At 50.7% G+C, this 22,103-nt stretch overlaps 2 protein-coding genes across 8 annotated transcripts in view; one reads left to right on the plus strand and one right to left on the minus strand.

Annotated features, from left to right (window-relative positions):
* Positions 1 to 3,251, plus strand: part of TTLL11 (tubulin tyrosine ligase like 11) — a 35,046-nt gene extending 31,795 nt beyond the window's left edge. The window contains exon 10 of the mRNA XM_057372895.1: positions 169 to 3,251. Within this exon, the coding sequence (XP_057228878.1) occupies positions 169 to 428 (260 nt within the window). The 3' untranslated portion in view covers positions 429 to 3,251. The remainder of the gene's footprint in view (positions 1 to 168) is intronic.
* A 5,125-nt stretch (positions 3,252 to 8,376) lies between these two features.
* The window catches only part of DAB2IP (DAB2 interacting protein), a 124,118-nt gene continuing 110,391 nt past the window's right edge, over positions 8,377 to 22,103 (minus strand). For 6 of the 7 annotated variants that reach the window (XM_057372950.1, XM_057372957.1, XM_057372952.1 and 3 more), the window contains 5 exons: positions 20,551 to 21,424; positions 18,193 to 18,345; positions 15,205 to 15,407; positions 14,533 to 14,620; positions 8,377 to 13,682 (listed from right to left, as the gene is read on the minus strand). In XM_057372950.1, coding sequence (XP_057228933.1) covers positions 13,515 to 13,682; positions 14,533 to 14,620; positions 15,205 to 15,407; positions 18,193 to 18,345; positions 20,551 to 21,424 — 1,486 coding nt within the window. In that variant the 3' untranslated portion in view covers positions 8,377 to 13,514. The remainder of the gene's footprint in view (positions 13,683 to 14,532; positions 14,621 to 15,204; positions 15,408 to 18,192; positions 18,346 to 20,550; positions 21,425 to 22,103) is intronic. The other variant, XM_057372951.1, reaches the window with a different exon arrangement.

Genomic DNA, 22,103 nt, shown 5'->3' on the forward strand with positions numbered 1-22,103 from the left:
AAATGAAAAGATGTGAACTATCACGATTGTTTGTATTCACACCCATCACACACACACATTTGGCCTTGCTGGCACAAGAAACACGCGATAGTATTATCCCTACAGAATGCAGGCTGCTAGAGGTGCTGTGCTCCCAATCAGCCTCCTKTGAGCAGCTTTTCCTTGCAGGAATGTGTCTGCAAGCCTTTGTGGAAGCTTTCTTCTGCCTGGCCCAGAGGAAATACAAGTCACTGCCACTGCACGAGCAGGTGTCGTCGCTGATCGAGCTGTGCGAGTGTCGCCTGGCTGCCCTGCGAGGGAAGCGCCTGGTGTGCCCCAGGGAGCCCTGCCAGGCAGAGGGGCTGCACCTGGCACCGGCTGCACCGGCCCTCCTCACCCACACAGACACTGCCAGCAAGTTTGCAGATTACAGAAATCATCGCAATTAAGGGCACTGCTGTGCAGGGACAGAGCTGGGAGTTGATCCTCAGGTAGGTCCGTGTACTGCTGGAGGAGAGGCCGGCTCTGGAATCCCTGCATTTGGGAGTGGCGACTATTTACTTCAGCTACATTTTTTATTTATGCTCTTCAAAAAGTCTACTTTTTGAATTATTTTCAAATAATGACCCTGGCGATGGGTATTTCTTCTCTTCTCTGTGGGATTTACGGTGCACATCTTGTGACAAACTGTGCATTCATCCTGAGTGCGGGGAAGAGAAGGACCAAAACACAGGGGATGATAACCAGCATCATGGGATTGGCTGCACTGACTGAGAGGCACACTCGTGTCAAAGGGATTACATTGCTTTGTGTGCACAGGAATGTCACAGAAACCAAGGAAAGAACTGYAGTCACAAATACCAGACTGGAAAWCTGAAACCTGAAATGACATTTGTGGTCAGACTTCAGGCTTTTGCCCTCTTCTTTCCATGGCTTGGACTGTATGTGTAGGAATCGATACAGATTTTGGTCAATGTCTCTGTACTTACTTTTTAAAGTCAGRCTTAAAACATTGAAATAATTTGGCTTCTACTTCTTTGTACATGTCTTTGCCATGACAAGTACTGTTAGTTTTTTAAAGAAAAACTAAAACTCTTTATCCTTTTGCTTCCACAGAACTGATAAGCTCACACTTATTCACAGAACAAAATTTACTTTCTTAAGTCAAATTTGGTGAATCAAGTGGTGGTTTTGTCTTCAGGGATTCAGCACTGCTTCTGCAGAAAGCTGGACAGTGAAAAGGCCTAAGAGGTCACTAAATTCCAGTGGAACCAATCTGTCACTGACTTTAGCCTAAACTAACTGTATTCTAGGTTTGCTTATTTTTTGTCTTTTGCATGTTTGTTACCTTTCTGGGACCTGCAGTAACATCTAGAGCAGATCTTTTTSTATCTTTGCACATATTTTTCGTTGTTCTCTTAAATAACAGCATAACTCTGAATTAGATCTAAAGATATTGTGTCAAAACTGCTGGGCTGTACCCCTGGAGTTGTACAGAGGAGTCTTATTTATCAGGAAATGAACCGTGACTTCCAYGATCACACACTTCTTGTGTGGTCTATGCAGAGCTGGAAGGACAGAAATWACTTGGAACTTCAGGGCTGTTGAGTGAAATTCTTTGTGGTCTCCTATTTGATTACAGTAATGAATGGCTACATCTGAGCTTGATTTTCCTCCTTTGTTTTATCTTYAATGTTAATGACTTGGTTTATGTTTTAGAGTCCTCCACGCTATCAGAAATGGCAAAGCTGTAAGATGGGCATTGAGCTTTGGGTTGGAGAACATTCTCTGAGCTCCATGTCAAAATGTTGCAGTGGCTGCTGCCCCAGAATGTGCTGTGTCACTGAGGGGGCACCCACCTGTTTTATGTCAGGGACTAAATGCACACAGGGTATCAGTGAGTTTTCACTTCAGGGAATGTTTATAGAGTTTCTTTCCTGGTTCCAGTTTTAAGCAGCATGTGTTTTTCCCAAGTGGCAATAGCAGCATGGCAATGCAATGCAGGAGTCAGGCTGAGCCCACACAAAACTAGGCCCCAGCATGTGYTAATGTCAGACGTGGGCATCCCTTCTCCTTTTTCTGTAACACAAATAAAATAGTAGTAGATTATAATATATAGTTCAACGGCCAGACTGTTTGAAATTTTATGTATTGTACATAAGAGGATAATTGTAGATTAACTAATGCCACTGCCCTCAGCCTTGTTTCAAGTTTCATAAAGATTATTGCAGTATGAAGATAAAATGCCAAACTCCAAGGTCTGGCACCTGTCAGAACAAATGAAGCTGAAAGGGTCATTTTTTTCACACTTTCATTGTAATATATTTGAAGACATTCACAAGYTGAAAAATGGTTACTTCTCCTTTTGTGACATCTGACATTTGTCTTGCGATTGGCAGTGTGTTACTGGAAAATAGCTTACAGTTCCTCTCATCTCGTGATTGATGTCCTGTAAAGACAGAGTTACAGAGGAGGTGGATTTGAAATGCTATGACTGCGAATGCCTTTCCTTGCACCTTTGAAGTAGTACGATGTGTGGCCTAAAATGTCCCAGTTTTGCTATTGTATAACTTAGCCTGATATCAGTGGAATAAATTAACTATTGTATATTGAACACTGATAAGATCTCTCTCTCTATGGGAGACCTTTATACTCTCTGGATCTAATAGAGGTTTTTATAGCTCATGCATCCACAGGCTGATGCTGAACGCCCTATTCATCTCCCACTTCAAATATGAAGGGTCCCTYGTAGAATAGTCAAAATATTCAATTATCTGCCTCTAGTAATCCAGTGTTCATGTATTTATATAATTGGAAAATTGAATGCCATATTATTCTCGGAGGGGGGGGATGGAATAAACCAGGAATGTACTTTAGAGATTTAATGGCAGTCACATTTCTCTTYCCTCCTGTCTAATTCAATTTCCTCTGAGTATTATTTAGCATCCTATTTCATAGAGYCTTTAAGTTACCACTCTGTGCCCGTGCAAATGACCAGAGACACTTTATCCMGGATATGAATGCTAATGCACTGATAATCTGCTAATCCTGAGGTACCTCTCTAGCTAAAGAAACAATACAGGAAAGGTAGCAGGCGCTGGGTTTTTAATAGCACTTTTGTATATATTCTCTTCAGAGAATACCACAGCACAGCACTCMTAATTCTATTTATGGCACATGTGATATGAATATTATATACCAGTGAAATCTTTCTTGTCATCAGACACTGGGTCTGGTATTCCTCTCTGGGTAGAAATCAAAATAAAACAACATCTAACAAAAAGTTGCAGCGAGTCCAGAATTTGAACTCTCTTCCCTGCAGGCTTGTRTGTACCCTGAACGTGCCCAGACTCGCTCAGTGATTCCTTGTTCCATTTGAGTCTTTCTTTGCATCAGGTTGTTGTAGGTAAGTGACCTAAAATTTGCCTGATGTGCGCTGGGAATTCCGTGTCCGAGATGTCCCGGTAGTGCCGAAAGGAGGGGGCGGCTCTCGGCTGATTACAGCGTTAATGATCAGCTGGGAGCCCCGAATCACCTGTGCCGCTTGGGCTGAGCTCAGCCCAGCTGTTCCCGTGCCGGGCTGTCCCCTCAGAGCCCCGCAGCACAGTTCGGGAGCCCTGGAGAAGAGGACGGAGCCTGGCGGGGTAGGTGCGCTTTCCTTTGCTGGGTGCTCGGGTCGGGCGGGGATTTTGGGGCTGATTCTGACCGGGGCGCTGCTTCATGTGGGAGTCCCAAGCGCTGTGCTGCTCTGCTCTGCCTTTCTGCACGGACATGACGGGCTCCGGCGCCTGGGACGCCCTTCGGTTTCACGGAGCAGAACCGTGGGGTGACTCCTCAGTCAGATCCTCCTGGTGGAGCAGACGGAGCCCCGTGGGCTTCCCCGAGAGCCCCGCACACACGGGAAATGTTCCCGTGAGGATCCCGGGCACAGGGAGAGCCCGGAGCTTCCAGAACCTTCCTGGCGGCGGGAGCCGTGAGGGCGGGAAGGGACCGTGAGGGCGGAAAAAAGGAGCCGTGAGGGCGGAATAAAGGGGCCGTGAGGGCGGAATAAAGGGGCCGTGAGGGCGGAATAAAGGGGCCGTGAGGGCGGAATAAAGGGGCCGTGAGGGCGGCGGCAGCCCGAGTCGATGGGCCCTGGTGGTTTTTAGTGCACATCGGGAGTGAATTGGGGCGTCTCCATAAGGATGCTTTCATAGCAATGCCCAGGGTTTCCCCTCAGTGCGGCGGATTGGGCCCTATCAGTGGAACTGGTACATGGTGCGGGTTGTGCTTTGTTCCTCCACCTGTCTCTGCCATCGCAGAGGTTGATCGGAACCTCCTGAAGCAGAGAGCACTGCATGGCATAGCCCTGTGTGGGGGAATTTCATCCCACGCTGTGCCATGGATAGGAACATCTACCTCTGTCCCAGGTTGCTCCAAGCCCCATCCAGCCTGGCCTTGGGCACTGCCAGGGATCCAGGGGCCTCCCCACCCTCRCAGGGAAGGATTTCCTCTGCTTTCTCGGAGGTGCTATTCCTCCAGACACTTGGCTGTGCCTTGCAGGGGTCCTGCAGCTCCCGCTGCCCACCTGAGCAAGAACAAACTGCTCCAAGCACAAGCTGAACACTTGATTTTCTTAGGTACTGACTCTGTTTATGGAGCTGCCCCCTCCTTTGGCCACACTGATGGCCACTGCGGCCACATTTCAGCCTGGGAGAGCACACTRCCCCTTTGCCCACTGCAGATGTCCTTGAAACGATGAAAGATGGTGTTTAGGCTCCAAATTCCTGCTCAAATATCAGCAGTGAGGTGTCTACATCTGCCCAGCTACGCTCGACTTGTCTCACTCTGCCCTCTGGTTGTTCCTCCATAAGGGGAAATTGATAAAGTATTTATTTTTCTCTGGCTGTTTCCATCTGTACTGCCTTGAGAGCATCCTCCGGCTTGCTTGGTTTGTTCCAGCAGGATGAGGTCCCAAACCYCCCGCTATCCCTTCCCCAACTGCACACAGCCCAGCTCATGCTTTTCTCTCAGATTATTTCTGCCTTACTTACCTTCACTTCACCTTAAGCACACACACAAAAAATCATCAGGCTACCCAGATAAATCCATCTGGTCTCTGTCTCAGCCTCATTTAACCTCCCATTGAAGAGATTGTATCACATGGTWTTCAGCTGGAACCTATTACCTTGCATGCCCAAGCATATCACATTGAATTACCCTGGCCCACAGGCCTGCGGTGTTTGCTAATAGCTAATGGCTGCTTTTAACTTAGAGGTGATTTATTCGAGCGCGTTTCTATTCGCACTGCAGCAGGGGGATGTGGCACCGTGTTAAGCAGAGCTCAGTGAGGGAGCGCCGGCGGGATGGCTGAAGGCAGCCTGGCTTCACACCTCCGTGCCAGCTGCTGACRTTTCCCAGTATTCCCATTCCTCACCGCTGTCCCACGTGCAGCAGGTGTTGGGGGCTGGGCCTGGCTGCTCCTACGGGAGGGCACAGTGCTCTGCCTGCCTGTTGTCACCAGCSTGAGTGYCAGGGAGCGTGTGACAYATCCGTGCGCTCGAGAATGTYCCGTGAAGGGGCAGTGAGCCCACAYGCTATSCCCTRCCYTCTGCCCCARCTGACTCTGGGAGRCAAATATTTTTKGCAGTTATGGTGGCAGAATTAAGTTCACTTGTGTCATTGCAGAATTTACTGCAGGTGTAGTGTAAAAGTGGTAGAAATTGCAGTAAAAGAYAAAATTGAAAGCCTGTTATGGTGATGTGATGTAATTTTCTCTCTTCCTTTACCTCATCAGTGGAAATACAAAAGCCCTTCTGCAGGTCAGGTTCAGATACACTGGTGAACAAGCAGGAGAAAGGGAGAATGTGTTATGGGTGCAAACGCAGCTCCCTGATCTGTGGTTTGCTAAGTCTTGAGCTTCATGTTTGTCCTTTCGTCAGCCCAGGTCCCTCAGCACACAACTYTTCTCCCTCAGGGGTGAGGAGGGACTTTGGCTTCCAGGAGCTTGAGAGCGACTGTAATAAATCAAAGTCAGTCAACTCGGGAGCTCTGATATTCAGGCTTCGTTCCTTGACAATGTAGCACAAAAATCAAATGGTTGAGGTTATTCAATTATGGCTCATACCACCAATGAKAAAATCTGATCATGTATGGGGTCGGCATCAATATGATTTATCTGTAGAGGAGCTATGCTGGCTGTCAGGTGGGAAATGGCAGAAATCCTACACGTGTCCAAGTCTTTCTCTTCCTCTCACCTTACTTRATAACCAAGTAACCTGATCTGCTGTCTGTCTCAGATCAATAATAGCACAGGGCACATCATAACAAGCTGGAAAGCATTCTTCCTGTGTGTCAAGACATGGCAGGTGCTGAGGTGATGGTGGGGAAGGAGGTGCTGCCTGGCACGGGACACAAACCMTCTCCATCCTGGCCTGGCTGCGGGCAGCACTGCTGGCCCTTCCTGCAGGATGTACAAAAGTGTGGGCAGTCAATAGCCACGGATAAAATAAAGTTGTGAACAGCAGCAGGAGCTGAAATAGCAACATCAATAGCAGTTTCCAGATAATGATCTAATTAGCACAAACAACAAGTTTCCACTAATGACTCTTGTTCTTCCAGCTCCTTCCTTTCTGCTCGCCTGTCATTATTGACTCTGGCAGGGAGCGGCTGTGCTCCCGTCTCTGGGGCTGAGGCTTTGGAGGTTTGTTTACTGCCTGGCTTTGAATTACTTCTCCAGAGRATGTTTGCTCAGGAGCCTGGGCTGCGTGCGTGGGATGGCTGCGCACAGAAGGCGGAAGGGGAAGAAAATCAGCTGTTTGGCTTTTGTAGCTTTTGGGAGGCCTTGGGAAAGTTGTGCTCCTACTGCACATCCCTGTTGTAAAAATAAGGATGCTGACATTCACCCACTGCAGTGGAGTGGGAGCTGACTGCTTGTGAAGGGCTTGGGAAGCTGTGAGGGGAAGATGCTTGTTGGGAGCCAGTTAGAAACTATTACTGGAGGAGCAGAAACAAGCTGTTTCTGTCCCTTCCCTCCCTAGGTATGAGCCTTGTCACTGCATGTCCCTGCCTTGCTCTCACTGACACAAACAGGCTCTTCTGTGCTCTTAAAACCCCAGCTTGGCAAGTATTGCCTTAATGCTGTCACTTCCTTGGYTGTCAGTAGCCACTGTTGTGGCTGCTGTTTTGTTCTCAGTTACAGTGGGCAGGACTCTTGCATTTGCCCGTTGTGAAGGTGCCCAGTTCTGACAGCTCCCAGTTTCCAGCGCCGCAGTGCAACTTGGCTTTGCCCGTGCAATGGAGTGGGACCATGGCTGTCCCACCTCAGCCTTGCCTGAGCTGCGCTGGAGAAGGTGCTGCTTGGCACCAGGAGCAGTTCACGGGCCAGTGACTCTCACTCACYAAACTCAGAACAAATCCTCTAAGAGTGCAATTACTGGAAAATCATTATTACTGATGAGTCTTATGCTGAAATGACTCTCCAGATTAAAAACCTCAAGCAAATACATCTGCGCTCCCCAGCATCCCAGCCCGTATTCCCGTGGCTGTTCTGGCTGCTGATCTGCAATTCCGAGTCTCACTTCTCCCAGCCCTGCCCGTCTGCTGGGGTCCAYTGGGAGCGGCTGCAGCCGGGCTCTGGAGCTGCAGATGCTGAGAGCTGTCAAGTGCACAGAGACGTTCTGGGTGTTTTTGGCTGAGAATTCAGCTCTGCTCTAATGAAGCCGAACAGCCGCTAAGGAGGTTTTATTCAAGTCAAGGTGGTTTTGACTAATCCCTCCTTGCAGCATTTTCTGAGGTGCTTGGTGTTTCCAGGGCCGCTTTTTACTTTTTTTCAACCTTTAATAYCAACAATGTTGAGGGGGATGGCAGAGCCCTGGGGGAGGATTTTGGCCTAGGTGGGTTTTGCGTTCCTTCCTTGGGCAKGTGCTGGTTCCTGGCAGAACAGGAGAGTTCTCCTGGGTGGGTGGCTCAAGCCRCTGGCAGCAGAGCCCAGTGCCCATCCCGACTCCAGCGCTGCTGAGCACAGGAATAGCCACAGGTGCTCTCCACATCCTGACTCATTTCSATGCAGCCAGYCTGTCTTSCCCCTCTCCCYGAGGAGCTAATTATGGTGATGTTAATGAAGCAGAGGTGCTGATGCTGCCCAAGGTTTTWATGACTTTCCTCCAAGTTTTCTGCWACTTTTACTGGAGGCAGAAGGGTGGTTTGTAAGGAGTGGTGGGGGCAGGAGCAGACCTGGTTGTCAGACCCCTTCAGCATGTCAAGGGAAGGTGGCGGAGCCAGGTCAGGCCTCAAATACTACTGGGAGCACCTGTTTGGAGAGGCAGATAAGACACATTTGTGTCTGCATGTGGCATGTGCCAGGATGCTCTAATAGCTAGAAATAACTGAATAGAGGTGCTGGAGCACTTATGTAAAATATCTAAATAAATCTTTAATATTTCTAATTGCAAATGTACATAAATTGCACAGCCACATCATTTCTTTGAACACCAACAACTTTCTCTGTACATTATTACATAGTTTAAAAGGAGCTGAAGGAGATTCAGCAAACACTTCCACTTTGCTTTTTTGTTTTTTAAACATACTTACAAAAAAAGATTTGTTTTTCTTTATAAGAGGATATAAAACATAGCGACTGCTTATCAGGAACAAGTATCAGCCTAAGCAGATATACAGAGAGAGGTATATCTTAAGACACAGTGATGTATGATAAAGGAATATGTGAAGGAACATGGAGGCTGCACTCTGGGGTACTGGTAGCTGATGCAGAGCCACATGGCATTTACAGCGATGTCACAGCTCGGGTGATCTGTGAAAGTCAATGCTTGAACGTGACACCCTTTTCCGAAGCRTGGTTGTTTCTGGATGTTGTGCAACCGCCCTCAGGATTGGATTTGGTTTGGAAAGCCCATGAGCTGCATGTTCTCATGCTTCTGTTGACCTCCTGCTCCCCTACGTGTGATTTTCCCCAAGGGAGAAGGAAAAGGCAACAGTTACTTGTGCGGGGTCAGAGCAGTGCCAGTGTCTGAGCCTCRTGGCTGAGCAGTCTCCTCTGAAAGGGCCCTGAGGCTCAGAGACCTGCTGGGGACGGGCAGATACAGTGTCCCTTCCTGTGGCCACTGAAGGGAGCTCCTGGTGGCCRTAGCTCGGACCCACACCAGGTCCCAGTCCTGGCCAGCCTGGAGGCCCCGATTGCTTAGAACGCAAATCTTTGGGAGGAGGTGACCCCAACAGTCACTGCAGGCCGGAAGGACGGAGTGTCCACCCAGGACAGCGTCACAGTTGTTCCCTTTGGACTTTTGCTTTGCGCCCTCTAGGCAAAGCTGTGTGAGAGTCAGGGCACGGCCCTTGGTGGAGCTGCTGGACCAGCAGGTCACGGGCTCCTGTCAGAAAGGCCTCGCCCCGAGGATCCTGCCTGGGGATCGCTGCAGGAAGCAAGCCCCTTTCAGATCAGACCCCTGGGCCACAGCCCATGGCTGTCCTGGCTGAACACATCAGTGCCTCTGCCTTCTGTGACTGCAAATCCACTCCTTGTCCATCACGGAACAGATCTCAGCACATTTTCTATGGCATCTGGGTGTGGACATTAGGAACAGGAAAAAGCCTCTGAGCTATCTAAACTTTGGGAATGATTGATTACTTGTTGATTGCTTTCCTAGGAGAGCCTGTGACACCTCACTTAGGTCCAGCAAGTCCCTTTGCCCTTTAGGAATATTCACAGTAGCAGAACCTGCGTCCTGCACCCTTGCAGCAACCTCTGGGACTGGCTCCCAGACCAGAGGGTTCCACGTGTTCTCACAGTGCAATCAGTGCTTTACAGCTGCAAAAGCAGAAAACAAAACCAACCAGACTCAAATGACAGTGCAGAGTGACACTGGACTCTTTGGATGGTGGCAGGATTTGCTTAAACTGGTGCAAAAGGGGCTGGTGACTACACTGTAGAATTAGTTGGCATRAGGAAGAACTTGGGTCCCTCCCATCTTTTGGCACTGAAGCCATAATCCCTGTCCAGAATGATGATACTTACAGTCTGCTGGGATACTGGTCAGTCCATTTCATCCCCCTTTACACAAAACCGCTCATTTTTTTTCAGGAGCGTTCACTACAGTTTAAAAAAACCCCAAATCAAAACTCTTAGAACAGAATCTTTGAGGTGGGCCCACCACAAATCTGGATCCATGGCTTCACTCCCTTCCCCTTCCCTCAGATCCCCAAGGGAGGAGGCAGGAATCAGAAYGYGGGTCTGGATCCAGATTTGGCAGCYCGARCCCACCTGTCCAACACAGCAGTGAGATAACAGCCAAATCCCGACCAAATAAGCAGCACCAGAAGTAAGTTACTATATACAAATGTTAGTGAGATAGATACGGTACAGTAAACACTGAGAACATTTACAAAAAAATATTAAGACTTGTATTAAGATAAAAATTGGAGTGTTTTTGCTTTGTTTACACTTTGACGAGTTTGCACTAGAGCAGCCTCTTACTGTAGAAAGCGCAAGAACCAGAAAGGAAATGGAGCCGATCACAGAACCTTGGGGACAGTGGTGTTTGCTCTGGTGCTGCAGCACCTTTCGGGATCCAGGTATTGCTACGCCAGGTACCAGCTCCGAGGCCATGGCGGGGAACACGCGGGGCTCCCGCACTCACACACACACGCACACACACASAGAAATGTACAGCTTATAAATAACAGAAATACAAACTGAAGGAACAGAACTGAACTGAGCCTGGGCCTGAAYACCTGCCCCCAAACCTTTTTAGGGGAGGGTCGTGATTAGGTCCAGTTGTTGACAGCTGCAGGGGAAGGAAACAGGAAAAAACAGGGTGGGGGAATCTCTACTGTAATGAGACTTTGTCCTGATTTGAGTTTCTTTTTGTACTGGCTTGGGAAACTAAGCAACAATTCCAGAACATGTTGGCACTGGAACTTTTAAAGATTTTAATAACTGGCTGTGGAAGAATTTAAGCATTCCTGCTATTTCAGCAGAACAATGTGTTCAGYAATTTTCAAATTTGAGGGTAACCAGGAGTTTGTGACCGATTGGGATGGGGGGGCAGARCAGTGCCTTGGCTTGTGGTTGAGGAGAAGATTAAGATGTACTGTTCTTAGCTTCRGCACTAAACAATTGGTTTGTGGGTGATTCTTTTTCCAGCTCTTTTGGAGAGCACTGACTGCATCCCAAAATTACTTCCATGTATGAATGGAAACGTTGCTGGTGGGGCACCCGCCCCRTGCCCTGTTAGCATTTCCATTCCTCTATGTCACTTCTGTCTTGAAAAAACTCCAGTCTCTCGCAACACAAATACTTAGAATTCAAAACGATCAGCTCTAAACAGACATCTCAGGGCAGCAGTGTTTAAAATAGTCTTTTTGCAGGGTTCTTATAATGTATTTGACTCTGAGACAGTGGCAGGTGTTAAGTCTACGTACCCAACGATTCACAGTACCCTGTATATTCCTAACCTGTCTGGGTCTTTCTCCAGTTGTGACCTTGTCAGATTTGTGAGGTTCTTCAAAGCCATCTGTGCTAGTTTCCAAAATTCAAAGGTGACTGTACTTGCCATAAGTACTGAGTTATTGCTCTGAGGAGCTCCGTTTGGGGTCTGCTGTATGCTGCACCCCTTGGCAGGTGTTGGTGGGGTGTGGAGACCTCAGTGCAACACGTTCGCTCCTCCTGGGCTTGGCCCAGGCCTTCCAGGGACCAGAAAAACATGTAGGAAAAAGAGCATCTTTAACTTTGCAAACGATTGCATGAGGAAGAATGCTGTTAAGGTGCCTTATGGCTGCGGGGCAGCACGGCAATGCAGAGCTTACTGGCAAAGTGTCCTGCTCAGGCAGCCTGGGAAGTGAGGCTGGAGACGGTACCTAAGCAGAGCAGAGCTYAGGGAACGTCCTAGTCCCTTGGACTGTACATTTACACATGGCAGGAGGAGCTAGGACAGGCGTTGAGCAGTGTGTTAACCTTTAGAGGGAGCATAGGCAGATGTCCTGTACACTGTACACTGTCATCCGTATCTCAGAGAAACCTCTGGCTCTCGGTACGAGGGACCTGCTCTGAGAGTGGGACTTGTGAAGGACTAACTCAAAGAACCACAAACCAACAAACACACCGTGGTGGCAGGTCAGTGGCACAACCCCCGTGAAGGGGTGCCCCCTCCGCTGAGCACAAGGTGTCTGTGCCGAAGCTGCGCGTTTCGGCGCTGGGAAAGTCTAATCCTGGCTTATGCCTGCACAGTGCTCCTGACAAGGGGCCTTTCGGTGGTGGCTGCTGTTCTTGGTGGTTACTCCCTTATGACCATGTTTTACATTCTTCAAGCCGGTTAATTTCCATGCAGTGCTCATTCCCAATTTAAAGAGGACAGTATTCCAGAAAATGGGATCTTTTTTTTTCTAATGCATACTGTGAAAGAAAAGAAATACAATTACCGATCTTCATGGTTCTTCAGGGCTTTTTCTCGTTTGTCTGTTTTTCTCCCCAGAAATAGTAAAACTCTCAGCACAGAGCATTCCATCCCCACAACGAACCCTTGATCAAGCAGGAAGCTGCCACTCCACGCAGCCCCTCGCTCCCCCTCTACCATAACAGGCACCAGCAAATCCAGCCCCTGTCCCTCAATCACAGCTCAKGGACCAAGCTCAGGCAACATTCAATTTATTCTGTGGTGGGAAGTGTGGGACAGTGCCTGGGGCTATTGCTTACAAAACTCTTCCCTGCATTTGTAGGAGCAGAAGCTGTCCAGAGGAATCGAGTTGCCATTCACCAGGTGCCACCTCCTCCCTCCACTCACGTGCCAAAGCCTTGGCTTTGCTCTGTGCCCTGGGCTGCCCAGGGACCCCAGGAGCCCCAGCAGCACTAGCCCTGCTCCCCTGCCACTGGGGTTCCCCACACAGCACCCCTTTGGCCACCACACTGCCCTGACCTTCCATCTGCACTGTGCTCCCTGTATGGGCGGAGTTAATTAAACACTAATTAGCTGCATACATGCCCTGTGGATGCTGTAAAAGTCAGTGGCCTCACAAAAGCCACCAGGAAGGACGCTGGGCTCGGCTGGGGTTCACTTTGGGAGGGCTGTGCTCCGGGGGGAGTCACAGGAGGAGTGGGCCAGGCTTTGCTGCCGCCCCTTGGATGCTACATCCAGCAGCACACTTGACTGGACTTACTGGGCCCCTGCCTGCTGCAGGCTCTGCCCAGCTCCCTTTGTTTCGCTTACTGCAATGACAAGGACCTTACTCCTTGCTGGGAGGGGTGAGGCATATCCTTTGGGCAGTTTGAAAGGAAAAGGTTACTTTTGTTTAAACATTAAACACTGATTCAAATCCAACAGTGACAGCGATTCTCAAATAGATGTTATTTCCTTATGCCACTCATCTCACACTCGACATTCCCGTCCCTCAAAGTGCTGGCAGGACATCTCCCAGCAGGGTCAGTCGGCGCCGTCCGCAGTAAGGAGCTGGTGCTCGGGGAGCAGCCGTTCTCTGAAGCCGCGGCTCACGCCTGCTGTGCACGGTCCCTCCGGCCAGGCCTCTCCTGCGGCAGCGCCCTCCGCGCGTTAACAATTACTGCTGTTTCTGAATTCTCCATTCTCTGTAATCTGCAATTTAGTTGGGTTTGTGGGGGAGATCCCATTACGTGTCTGCATGCTGTACCTCTCTTTCAGCTGAGTAAGGGCACTCATTAGCCGTGCGTTGGCAGCATCCAGGGAAGCAATGCGTTTCTCCTGCAAGCAAACAGGCAGAGGGCACAGTCAGTGCAAAGGCATGAGCCCTCTCCCTCTGGGATGTCAGCCCAAGACAGTGACCCAGAGGCCTCTTGGACCAGGACCCTTCTCTTTGGCATTCATAGGTGGGGGGGTTTGTGCTACACAGCATTTTTCAAAATCTGCTGTACTTGGCAGGGCTACAAATATCCTCTGCCTGTGCAATGTGAGCTACATTTATTTTAGGATCCTGAAGAAAATGGAGGTAACACARTTGCTCTAATTATCCAGTTATATACTGTACTGTTTGTTCTAACTCAGCTGTTATAAAGATGGTAGGATTCCATTTCTAAACCCGAACTCTCCCAAGATAGTTATTCCTGTCAGTGTTTAATTAGAGTAAATTAATAGTTTAAATGACTTGTAGCCTCCCAGGCTGTCTTTGATGGCAATYCTCACCGATTACAGCATTGTAAGGATGGGAGCAAGAGCTTCCATGTTGCAGCCTGATTGTACCACTCCTATTTCTGTGACACTGAACAAGTGTCATCTTCCTGTGACTGCCACAAGCAGAGGAACAGAACCAGCTCGTGGGCACAACAGTTGCTTGTGTGTAAYTCTRAAGGTCTGTGTATGACCACGTGCAMTGCACGTACAGCCTGAGGTGACYAAAAGAGAACAGTAGCTCTGTGCCTCCTGCCCTGCTCCAAGCTGCAGACAGTTGTGACAGTCACTGTGTCCTGCTGCAGCCACCCTGTCTCCTACCTGCAGCTCGGTGTTGACTCACCCTGGGCTGGCACTGCTGCAGGGGTGAACTGTGTTCGCAAATCCACCCTAAAAACTGCAGCAGCCCTTGACATAGGGGACTCACCTGYGCATCGATAATCTTCTGCTTGGAATCCACAGCAGCCTGCATTTCAGCGTGGTCCTTCTTTAACTCCTCCTCAACTGACATCAGTCTGGGAGCCGAGCACACAAGAAAAAATTACATTGGCTGGGCTSTGCTAAGCCCTGATATTTGGTATCACACTCTACCTCCTCTTACCCACAAACCCAACTTTTTTCTTGGTTCTTACTTTTCCCTGGAGCTCTGTCTAACAGAGTCCCCCAAAGCTTAAGTGACACAGCTCAGTGAAGGCTGACCCAGTGGTGAGGGCTTACTGAAAGCACTAAGTGGGCTTGGCTCTAGTAAAGGTGAAACCAGCTGCACTGGAACAGTCCTGAACAAACGTAAACACCACATCCCACTGGGCGGGAGAAAGGGATTTAGAGTTACAAGTGGGATGGTGATGAGATCCTTTACAAGAACAGAACGAGCCTGCCAGAGCCTCTGAGCTTTGACTTTGTGAAGTCTTGCCCTTGTGCATCAGGAAAATGTTGGGGTTTTCTCTGTCCCAGGTAACACTGAGGAGAAAACCCGCATGTGAAACCTGCCTGCACCGCTGAAGAACCCTGATTATCCTGAGAAGGGGTGAGCTCTAATGCCAGCCAGGCTGCCCTGCCCTGCCTTTCTGCCATCTCTAGCACTCCCATCTCCCTGTACCTGCTGATGATGCCCTTCATCTGGATCTCCTTATCCTCCTGCTGTCTCCGGAGCCGCTCCTCACTCTCCTCCAGCCTGGCCTGGTACTCCAGCACCAGCTTCTGTGTGGTCTCCTCCTGGCATTTGAAGCGAGTCTCATATTCCTCCAGCTTCTTGTTGGAGATGCGGAGCTTGTCCTGCAGCACCACCAGGTCCTGCTGGTACTGAGCGTGCAGGGACAGACACAGGAGGAGAAAACATACGTGGCATGTTACCTTGTAGGGTTTACCCCTGCCAGGGYTTCCCCCAAACCCGCTCACATCCCTCTCCTTGTATCAGACTATAGCTGCAAACCCGTATCAGACAACCCCGCTCGCCGACACCTCCTCTTCCGTCTTCTCCGCGGCGCCAGGAGCGATGCCGGGTCCGCGGGGCGGGCAGGTCGCTGGCAGGTGCAGAGAGTGGGCTGTTAGCAGAGTCTGGCATTTCACAGGGGAAATGCAGGTTAGAGCGGGCCAATGGCAAAGGCGGCGGGCAGCTTCTCACACTGACAGCGCGGGGCTCGCACAGGCAGGAGAGGCTGCAGCTGTGGGATTTGGGGTTCACGCAGGAGCTCTTCAGTCTGCAGCAAACACATGGGGGCTTTGGGCAGGCTGGACACTGAGCATGAGCTGCAGTGACAAATGCACGACACTGCTGTTCTCACCAACCTTCATCGAGCCAAGGGCATCGTGCTGACTGAGCAGGGCACAGAGCACTCCTGCTTTTGGGGCCCAGCATTTAACTCAGATCTCAAACCAGGGTTCAATCCAAGAAGAGCTGCTGCATGAAGCCAAGATCCCACAGTTGTACTGTTCGTTTGGGTGAAGCTATAAATCAGCAGCAGAATCACATAAAGCAGTTTAAAAATTAAGAGCTTTTGAACTTGGTAAAACTGGGTTCAGCTATTGCAGCAGCAGAGCATTCAGTAAAGTTGCTTTGCTAAAGGAAAATCCAGTGAAAGTGCACAAGAAAACTAATTTAAAAAAATTATATTTAGACRTAGTCTTTTAAAAAAGCATCTCAACTGAAATAACTTTAAAGTAATTAACATGCAGCAGATAATGTGACAAGCTGCTTTTTTAAAGAGTCAGATATGGGAAAAARGCTCCCATYTGAGTAATGAAGGCTGTTAAAGCTRCAAGAGGTATTAATAAACTGAGAGAAGTGCACTCTGTTGTGTCTTGACTTGGCCCATCTCACCTGGGTAAGCACTGCAGTGATGGGCTGGATCATGTCCCAGGCCCGAGAGTTCGTGTGACACCCAGACCAGCTCTAGGGAGTGGGGAGGGCAGCCAGGCCAGCACTCCACTCACACAGAAAATAACTACAACTCCCAAGGAYTGAAAACTTAGGAAGCTGACAGTCTTCCTGAACTGTCAAAGTACTGCAACGAGGTGGTTTTCCTTTAGCAAAGCTCTTACTGCAGCACAGGAATGACACRGTTTGCGCATGGAGCAAAGCGCCCGTACAGCTGCACAGAAGCACGAAAGTCAGACAGCAGGAATAGCTTCAACAGGCAAGATTAAATACCTACCCTAGCCTTAAAACAGGAGCAGCATAAGTGAGCTCAGAGGAGAGCAGGAGAGGCCTCAGAGCCCGAAGAAGTCGCTCCTGTCTCTAGAACACTTGTCTCATTCTCAGTTACCATTCAGGTCTYACAGTAATGGGGAGAGAGGTTATGCTAATGGTGATCTCAAATGTCAGTGACTGATGGGACAGCACAGTAAGGAAAGATGCTGCATGGCAATGACACAGCCTGGGCCGGGGCTCCCGCTGGGCTTGGGGCAGCGACTGGAATGTGGCAGTGCCATCGGAGTTTGTAACCCCACCACTGCCTGCCCTGCGCTCAGTAAGGATGGGCTGAACCCACAGAACTGCCCTGATCTTCCTGGGGCAGCTGGGAGCTGCTGCCTTGTACCTCCTAAGTCCTACRACTTGGCATTTCCCTTGGATTTAAGAGGTGACAGTCCCCAAGTGACACAGCACAGCAGGAATGAGCACAGGAAGGCTATTGGATCAAAACCAGAAACATGTCTGTGCTGGGGAAAACAGGATGGGGGCTTGGGAAGGGTCATGTCTACAGTGCTGGTGTGACAGAAGACAAACACATTGAGGAAACATCCCAAATGCTATCGGTCCTCAAGTGCCAAAATCCTGGCAGAGCCAGGCTGCTGGGAAAGAGCCTTGCAGAAGCAAGAGTTGGGATTTTACCACCTTCTGACTTCTGGATCCTCATTTTTATCCTTATTTGGCACCCTAGCTAGGCCTACATTGTCTCTTCCCATCTTCTCCCACCCCTAACTTGCCCCGAAGGAGGGGAGTAGCACCCCTCTGCTTCAGAGGCACAGGGCCTCTGTGGGACCAGGGGCTGAGATTAAATTCTCTGGACGTAGTTTCCTGGCAGACCCCTGAATGGCCAGGCCCTGAGAGGTGTGACACAGCCATAAGCTCATTGAAGTACCACAAAGTCACCCCAGGCACCAGTGCTGTCTCTGAAACCAAAATTTGGACTTATWTTTTAGGTCTGGGAACAGCCTTTTGACATGGAAGCTGCTTCCTGCTCCATGTCCCTCTTGTGAGGTACGAGGCTGCCTGTGCCTKACTCCATCTCTGTTGCAGGTGTCCTTAATGCCCTTTTTATGGTTTCTTCCACAGAGCTGGAGGAGTTGGAATGGGGACAGTAAGAGGCACTGGCTGACTGTTTCAGGTCAGCACTTGATTCCTGGCTCCTGTGTTGCTTACTTGCTTTCATCAGTAAGTGATTCCAGCCACTGAGTGTGTGAAAACCTCCCAAACCTTCCCCACAAGTTCCCTGTGATGCTGAGTAGGACAGGGACCAACCTGGCACCCTCACTTGGAGGCAGGGACCTGCACACAGCCCACCTTCTCCCCGAGGTGCTCAGGGAACGACATTCAAGGAAATCCTCTCTCTATTCAGAAACTTGTTTCAATCCAATCAGGTTTTACCTTTTCTGCTTGGCTGAGCTCGTCCTTATTCCTGAGCTTATCCCTGTGCTTGGAATCTGGGTCAATGCTTTCATCTTCTAAAAACTGCATGTTCATATTCAAAAGCCAAGCAGCAGTGCGGTCCAGGGCATTGGGGTTCACAGGAGAAGGGGCCTACAATGAAACAATGATACAACCATGACAAAAGAAAAACCTGTAACACAAATGGTCATGAAGCTGGAGAGTTTCCTTCCAAGCAGACCCTCTCCCAGGCTGCTCAGACAGCAAAGAGGCAAGCTGAACTACCAGYTCTACAGCTGGGGCTGGAGTAGGAACAACTGTTCTGCAGCTGGACATTATTTTGGTTCAAGCAGTGAGGTTCTGCTCCAAGTCCAGGCCCTGGGGTCTGAGCAGATCCTGTCACCTCACGAGGACATGACCTGTGAAGGTGCCGAGTTGCAGGTGAGTGGAGTGGCTGGACGTGGTTTATTCACTCCATCCGCAGAGTTCTCTCCACTCTCCGCATTGTTATGAGCCACCTTGGCTTCCTGTGAAGATTCCATAAAACAAGATCTGAAAATGGAAACGCTCCTTATGATCATGCAAGTGCCTTCTTGGAGAAGGAAGGTTTCTTTTAGCTGAGGCTATACTAAGGATACTGAAGAGGTCTGAAAGCTCAGTATCACTTAGTAGCAGTGATGTTCCATGGTCAGTGAGCTGCAGTCACGTCTGCTGCCTTTCAGTCCTGGCCTGGACTGCCAGTGGCATTGCCTAAATATTTTCCAACCACATAACAAAGTTGAGGCGGTCACTCTTCAGCTATTTCCCCTCCATCCTGCCTTGTTATAAAGTGCAGTAAACAGCCAGATGAACACATGGGATCTGGATGACTTGGTCATTCAWGTTAACAACTTGGGAATTTAAGTTAACAAATCAGAAAAGTCAGAGAGTTTCTCCTTCATTCCAGCCTCTGGATAGAGAAACCCAGTTACTGTCAGGCAGCAGAAGAAAAGGTTCTGTGTCAGAAGGAGTGGGGGTGGTTAAATTTCCTCACTGGGCTCTTGGGCTTTCCCATGCCATCTTCCACCTTCAGAATCCAAAGCATCAGACTTGGCTCATGAACATCGCTTGCTACAAATCCTCACGCTGCCAACACGCAAATAAAACATGCAGAGTAAGGGTGGGAGAGGCATTCTGAGATGTCAGGTCTGAAGAAAAACTTCAAGAGGACCCCAGGGGTGGGTGGAGGAATCTTCTACAAAGACAACCTGGCCAGGGCTTTCCAAAGGCCACCTGGAGAATCCTTGTCTTTCTGGAAGAAGCCCTGCTACAACCAGGCCTCTGATGCTTGTAGAGCTGTTCCTAACGAGTATTGATTGTGTTACACAAAGGCTGCTGCACGGTGCTAATGCCAGTGCTTATGGATCGATACTGGAATCACGGACCAGCCCCRGATGGGAGCAGGAACTGTGGGCAGCACTGACCAGGCTCCACAGCCGCCCTGCGCAGGAGAGGCAGACACAGCAATGCTGAGTGGTGAAGAAGGGCCTGAGCTAACTCAGGCTCTGGGTGCAGTGGACTTTTGATGGTTGTCCAGTCTCTGCAGTTGCTTTTCTTTTACAACTCTTCTTTTAGGTGACAGGCCCTCCTGTGATAATGTTCTGTAGGCTGGTTTTGAAATGTAGAGTGAATAAATGAGCRCTATAAAAACSATTTGTCCATGCCAGGACAACGGGRGGGCSCTGGGCCTGTGACCTACTGCCTTCCATCGTACCCCCACGGGCAGCAGAATGGAATTCAGCACAGCCCAGCATGTGGGCTGGGCCTGGGATCACTGCACAGCGACAATGTCACTGTCAGCTCCTTCCTCCTCGCTCTCATCTCCCAGATGCTCCTATGGGAGGGTCTCACAGAGCAAAAGGCAATGTCCAGGAGCCCCATGGCCCCGCRGGGACGGGAGCAGCAGCACGAAGGCTCTCAGTTACAGCAGATCAGGGCCTGTTCCAAGCCTGGGAGATGGCGCGGGGTTGACTATGGCATGGGATGAGAGCCTGGGCATGGAGAGGCAAAGCAGTGACAAGATGGTAGTGCAGGACAGTGGCATGGSTGCCATTGCCCTCGAGCCTCTGCCACCTACCGCCGTCACGCTCCAGTGTGCCACGTGACGGAGGAGCACCAAGAGTGGACACTGCTCTGTGTTCCTGTTCTTGAGGGCCCTGTCTCAGGGTGCTACAGCCACGGAAATCCCACATGTGATGCCACCGTGGGTTTGACACTGATGTGGCAGTCCAGAGCCATATCCCCTCCCATAGCAGCAATCTCCATGGGCTGACCCCACCTGGCCCCTTCAGCCCCAGGGCCTGGACAGCCTGAACTCACCTGTTTGTGCATCGTGCGCTGCTTCATCTCGGGGCTGTCACCCTTGGAGGAGGAGGACTGCTGCCGGAGCCGCGCCCCGCTGCCGGGCCAGTCGGGAGACGAGGACATGATGCTGCCGCTGGAGGGTCGCTGGTACTGCACGGTGTTCAGCAGGGATGGTGGGGTGCGGCCGCGGCTGACGGGCGGGGGCGGCGGGGGCGGCTGGTCGATGCGCCGCTGCGGCCCCGCGCTGTTCTGCCGCGGCATCGTGGGCTGCCCGCCCTTCTCGGTCAGCGACAGCTGCCGCCGGGCCAGCTCTCCCGGCCGGCGCGAGAAATCCTCCCCGGCGGCGGGGCCGGCAAAGCCGTGCTTGTTGGCCGTCAGCTCCTCGCTGTTGCTGTGGGAGCTGAGCGAGCTGTGGCACTCGGAGCCGGAGTCGCCCAGGCCGCGGGGGGACAGSGGCAGCCCGGCCGCCATCTGGTACACGGGGTTCTGGAAGGACAGGGGCGCCAGCAGCTGCGGCCGGCCCGGCGCGCTCTCGCCGCTCGGCGTGGTGGGGGTCTGGCCCACCCGGCGCACCGTGGCCATGCCCGTCACGCTGTTCTGCTGAGTCCGTGTGGTCCATACGCCCTGCAACTGCCCCAGGGACGACTGACTGTCATTGAGCGAGTCGGCCGTGCCGGGCACGCTGGCCCCGCTGTCCAAGAGCCGATTGTCCTGCAAGTCCACCATGGACAAACTCTTGCTGCCATTAGACATCTGCACGTCGGGCTCATTGGCCTCTGAGTAACTGGAGCTTCGGGCAGGCGAGGGCTGGGCCCCAGAAGACCTTGTGACAAAAAACAAGTCCTTGTTTTCAGGGGTTGGAGATGGTAACCGTGTGAAATCTATCAGACTGCGGGGAAGTCAGTGCGTAAGGAAGAGGAGAGGAAAACAAAAAAAAAAGAAGAGTTGTGAATGCTGCACCAGAGCAGGAAAACGAAATCACTCAGAAATCAGGGTGGCGCAGCGGTGTGGGATGGGGACAGGGACAGGAGCCAGCCCCAGCAGGAGCAGGGACAGGGCTGGCCCAGCTGGGGACTGTGTGAGGAGCAGGGGAGCTCTGGGCTGGCCTGGGAACGGGCAGGTGAGGGCAGGTGAGTGAGGGCAGTCACTGCACTGGCAGGAGGCTCAAGGACACACTCGTGGGGTCAGTGTGTGTCACCCTTCCTGCTCCCAAAGGCTGTATCCATGCCAGTCCCATGTCCCCTGCTCTGTACCTGGGCAGCGAGCTGCTGCAGGCACACCGGCCAGGATYTGGACAGCACAGAACACTCTGGGGGCCAGAGCTGCATCAGGGTCAGTGAGCCCTCACACAGCAGAGCTAAAGCCTGGCAGCTGAAGGTTATCCCTCCACTCCTGCTGCAATGCACATTCATGCAATATTGATTTCTTAGGGATAGGAGAGGAGAGCTTTGCAGTAGCTTAATGTGAATATTCTGCTGATCAAAGATGGTGCATTGTAAGCAAGTATTTGGGGGGAATCATATTGTCAAAGATCCTCCATAGCATTGGATTTAAATAATTGCACCTCA

The sequence above is a fragment of the Malurus melanocephalus genome, unplaced genomic scaffold, assembly GCF_030028575.1.
Source record: "Malurus melanocephalus ecotype Western Australia unplaced genomic scaffold, MMel_1.1 scaffold_181, whole genome shotgun sequence".
NCBI classification, from domain to species: domain Eukaryota; kingdom Metazoa; phylum Chordata; class Aves; order Passeriformes; family Maluridae; genus Malurus; species Malurus melanocephalus.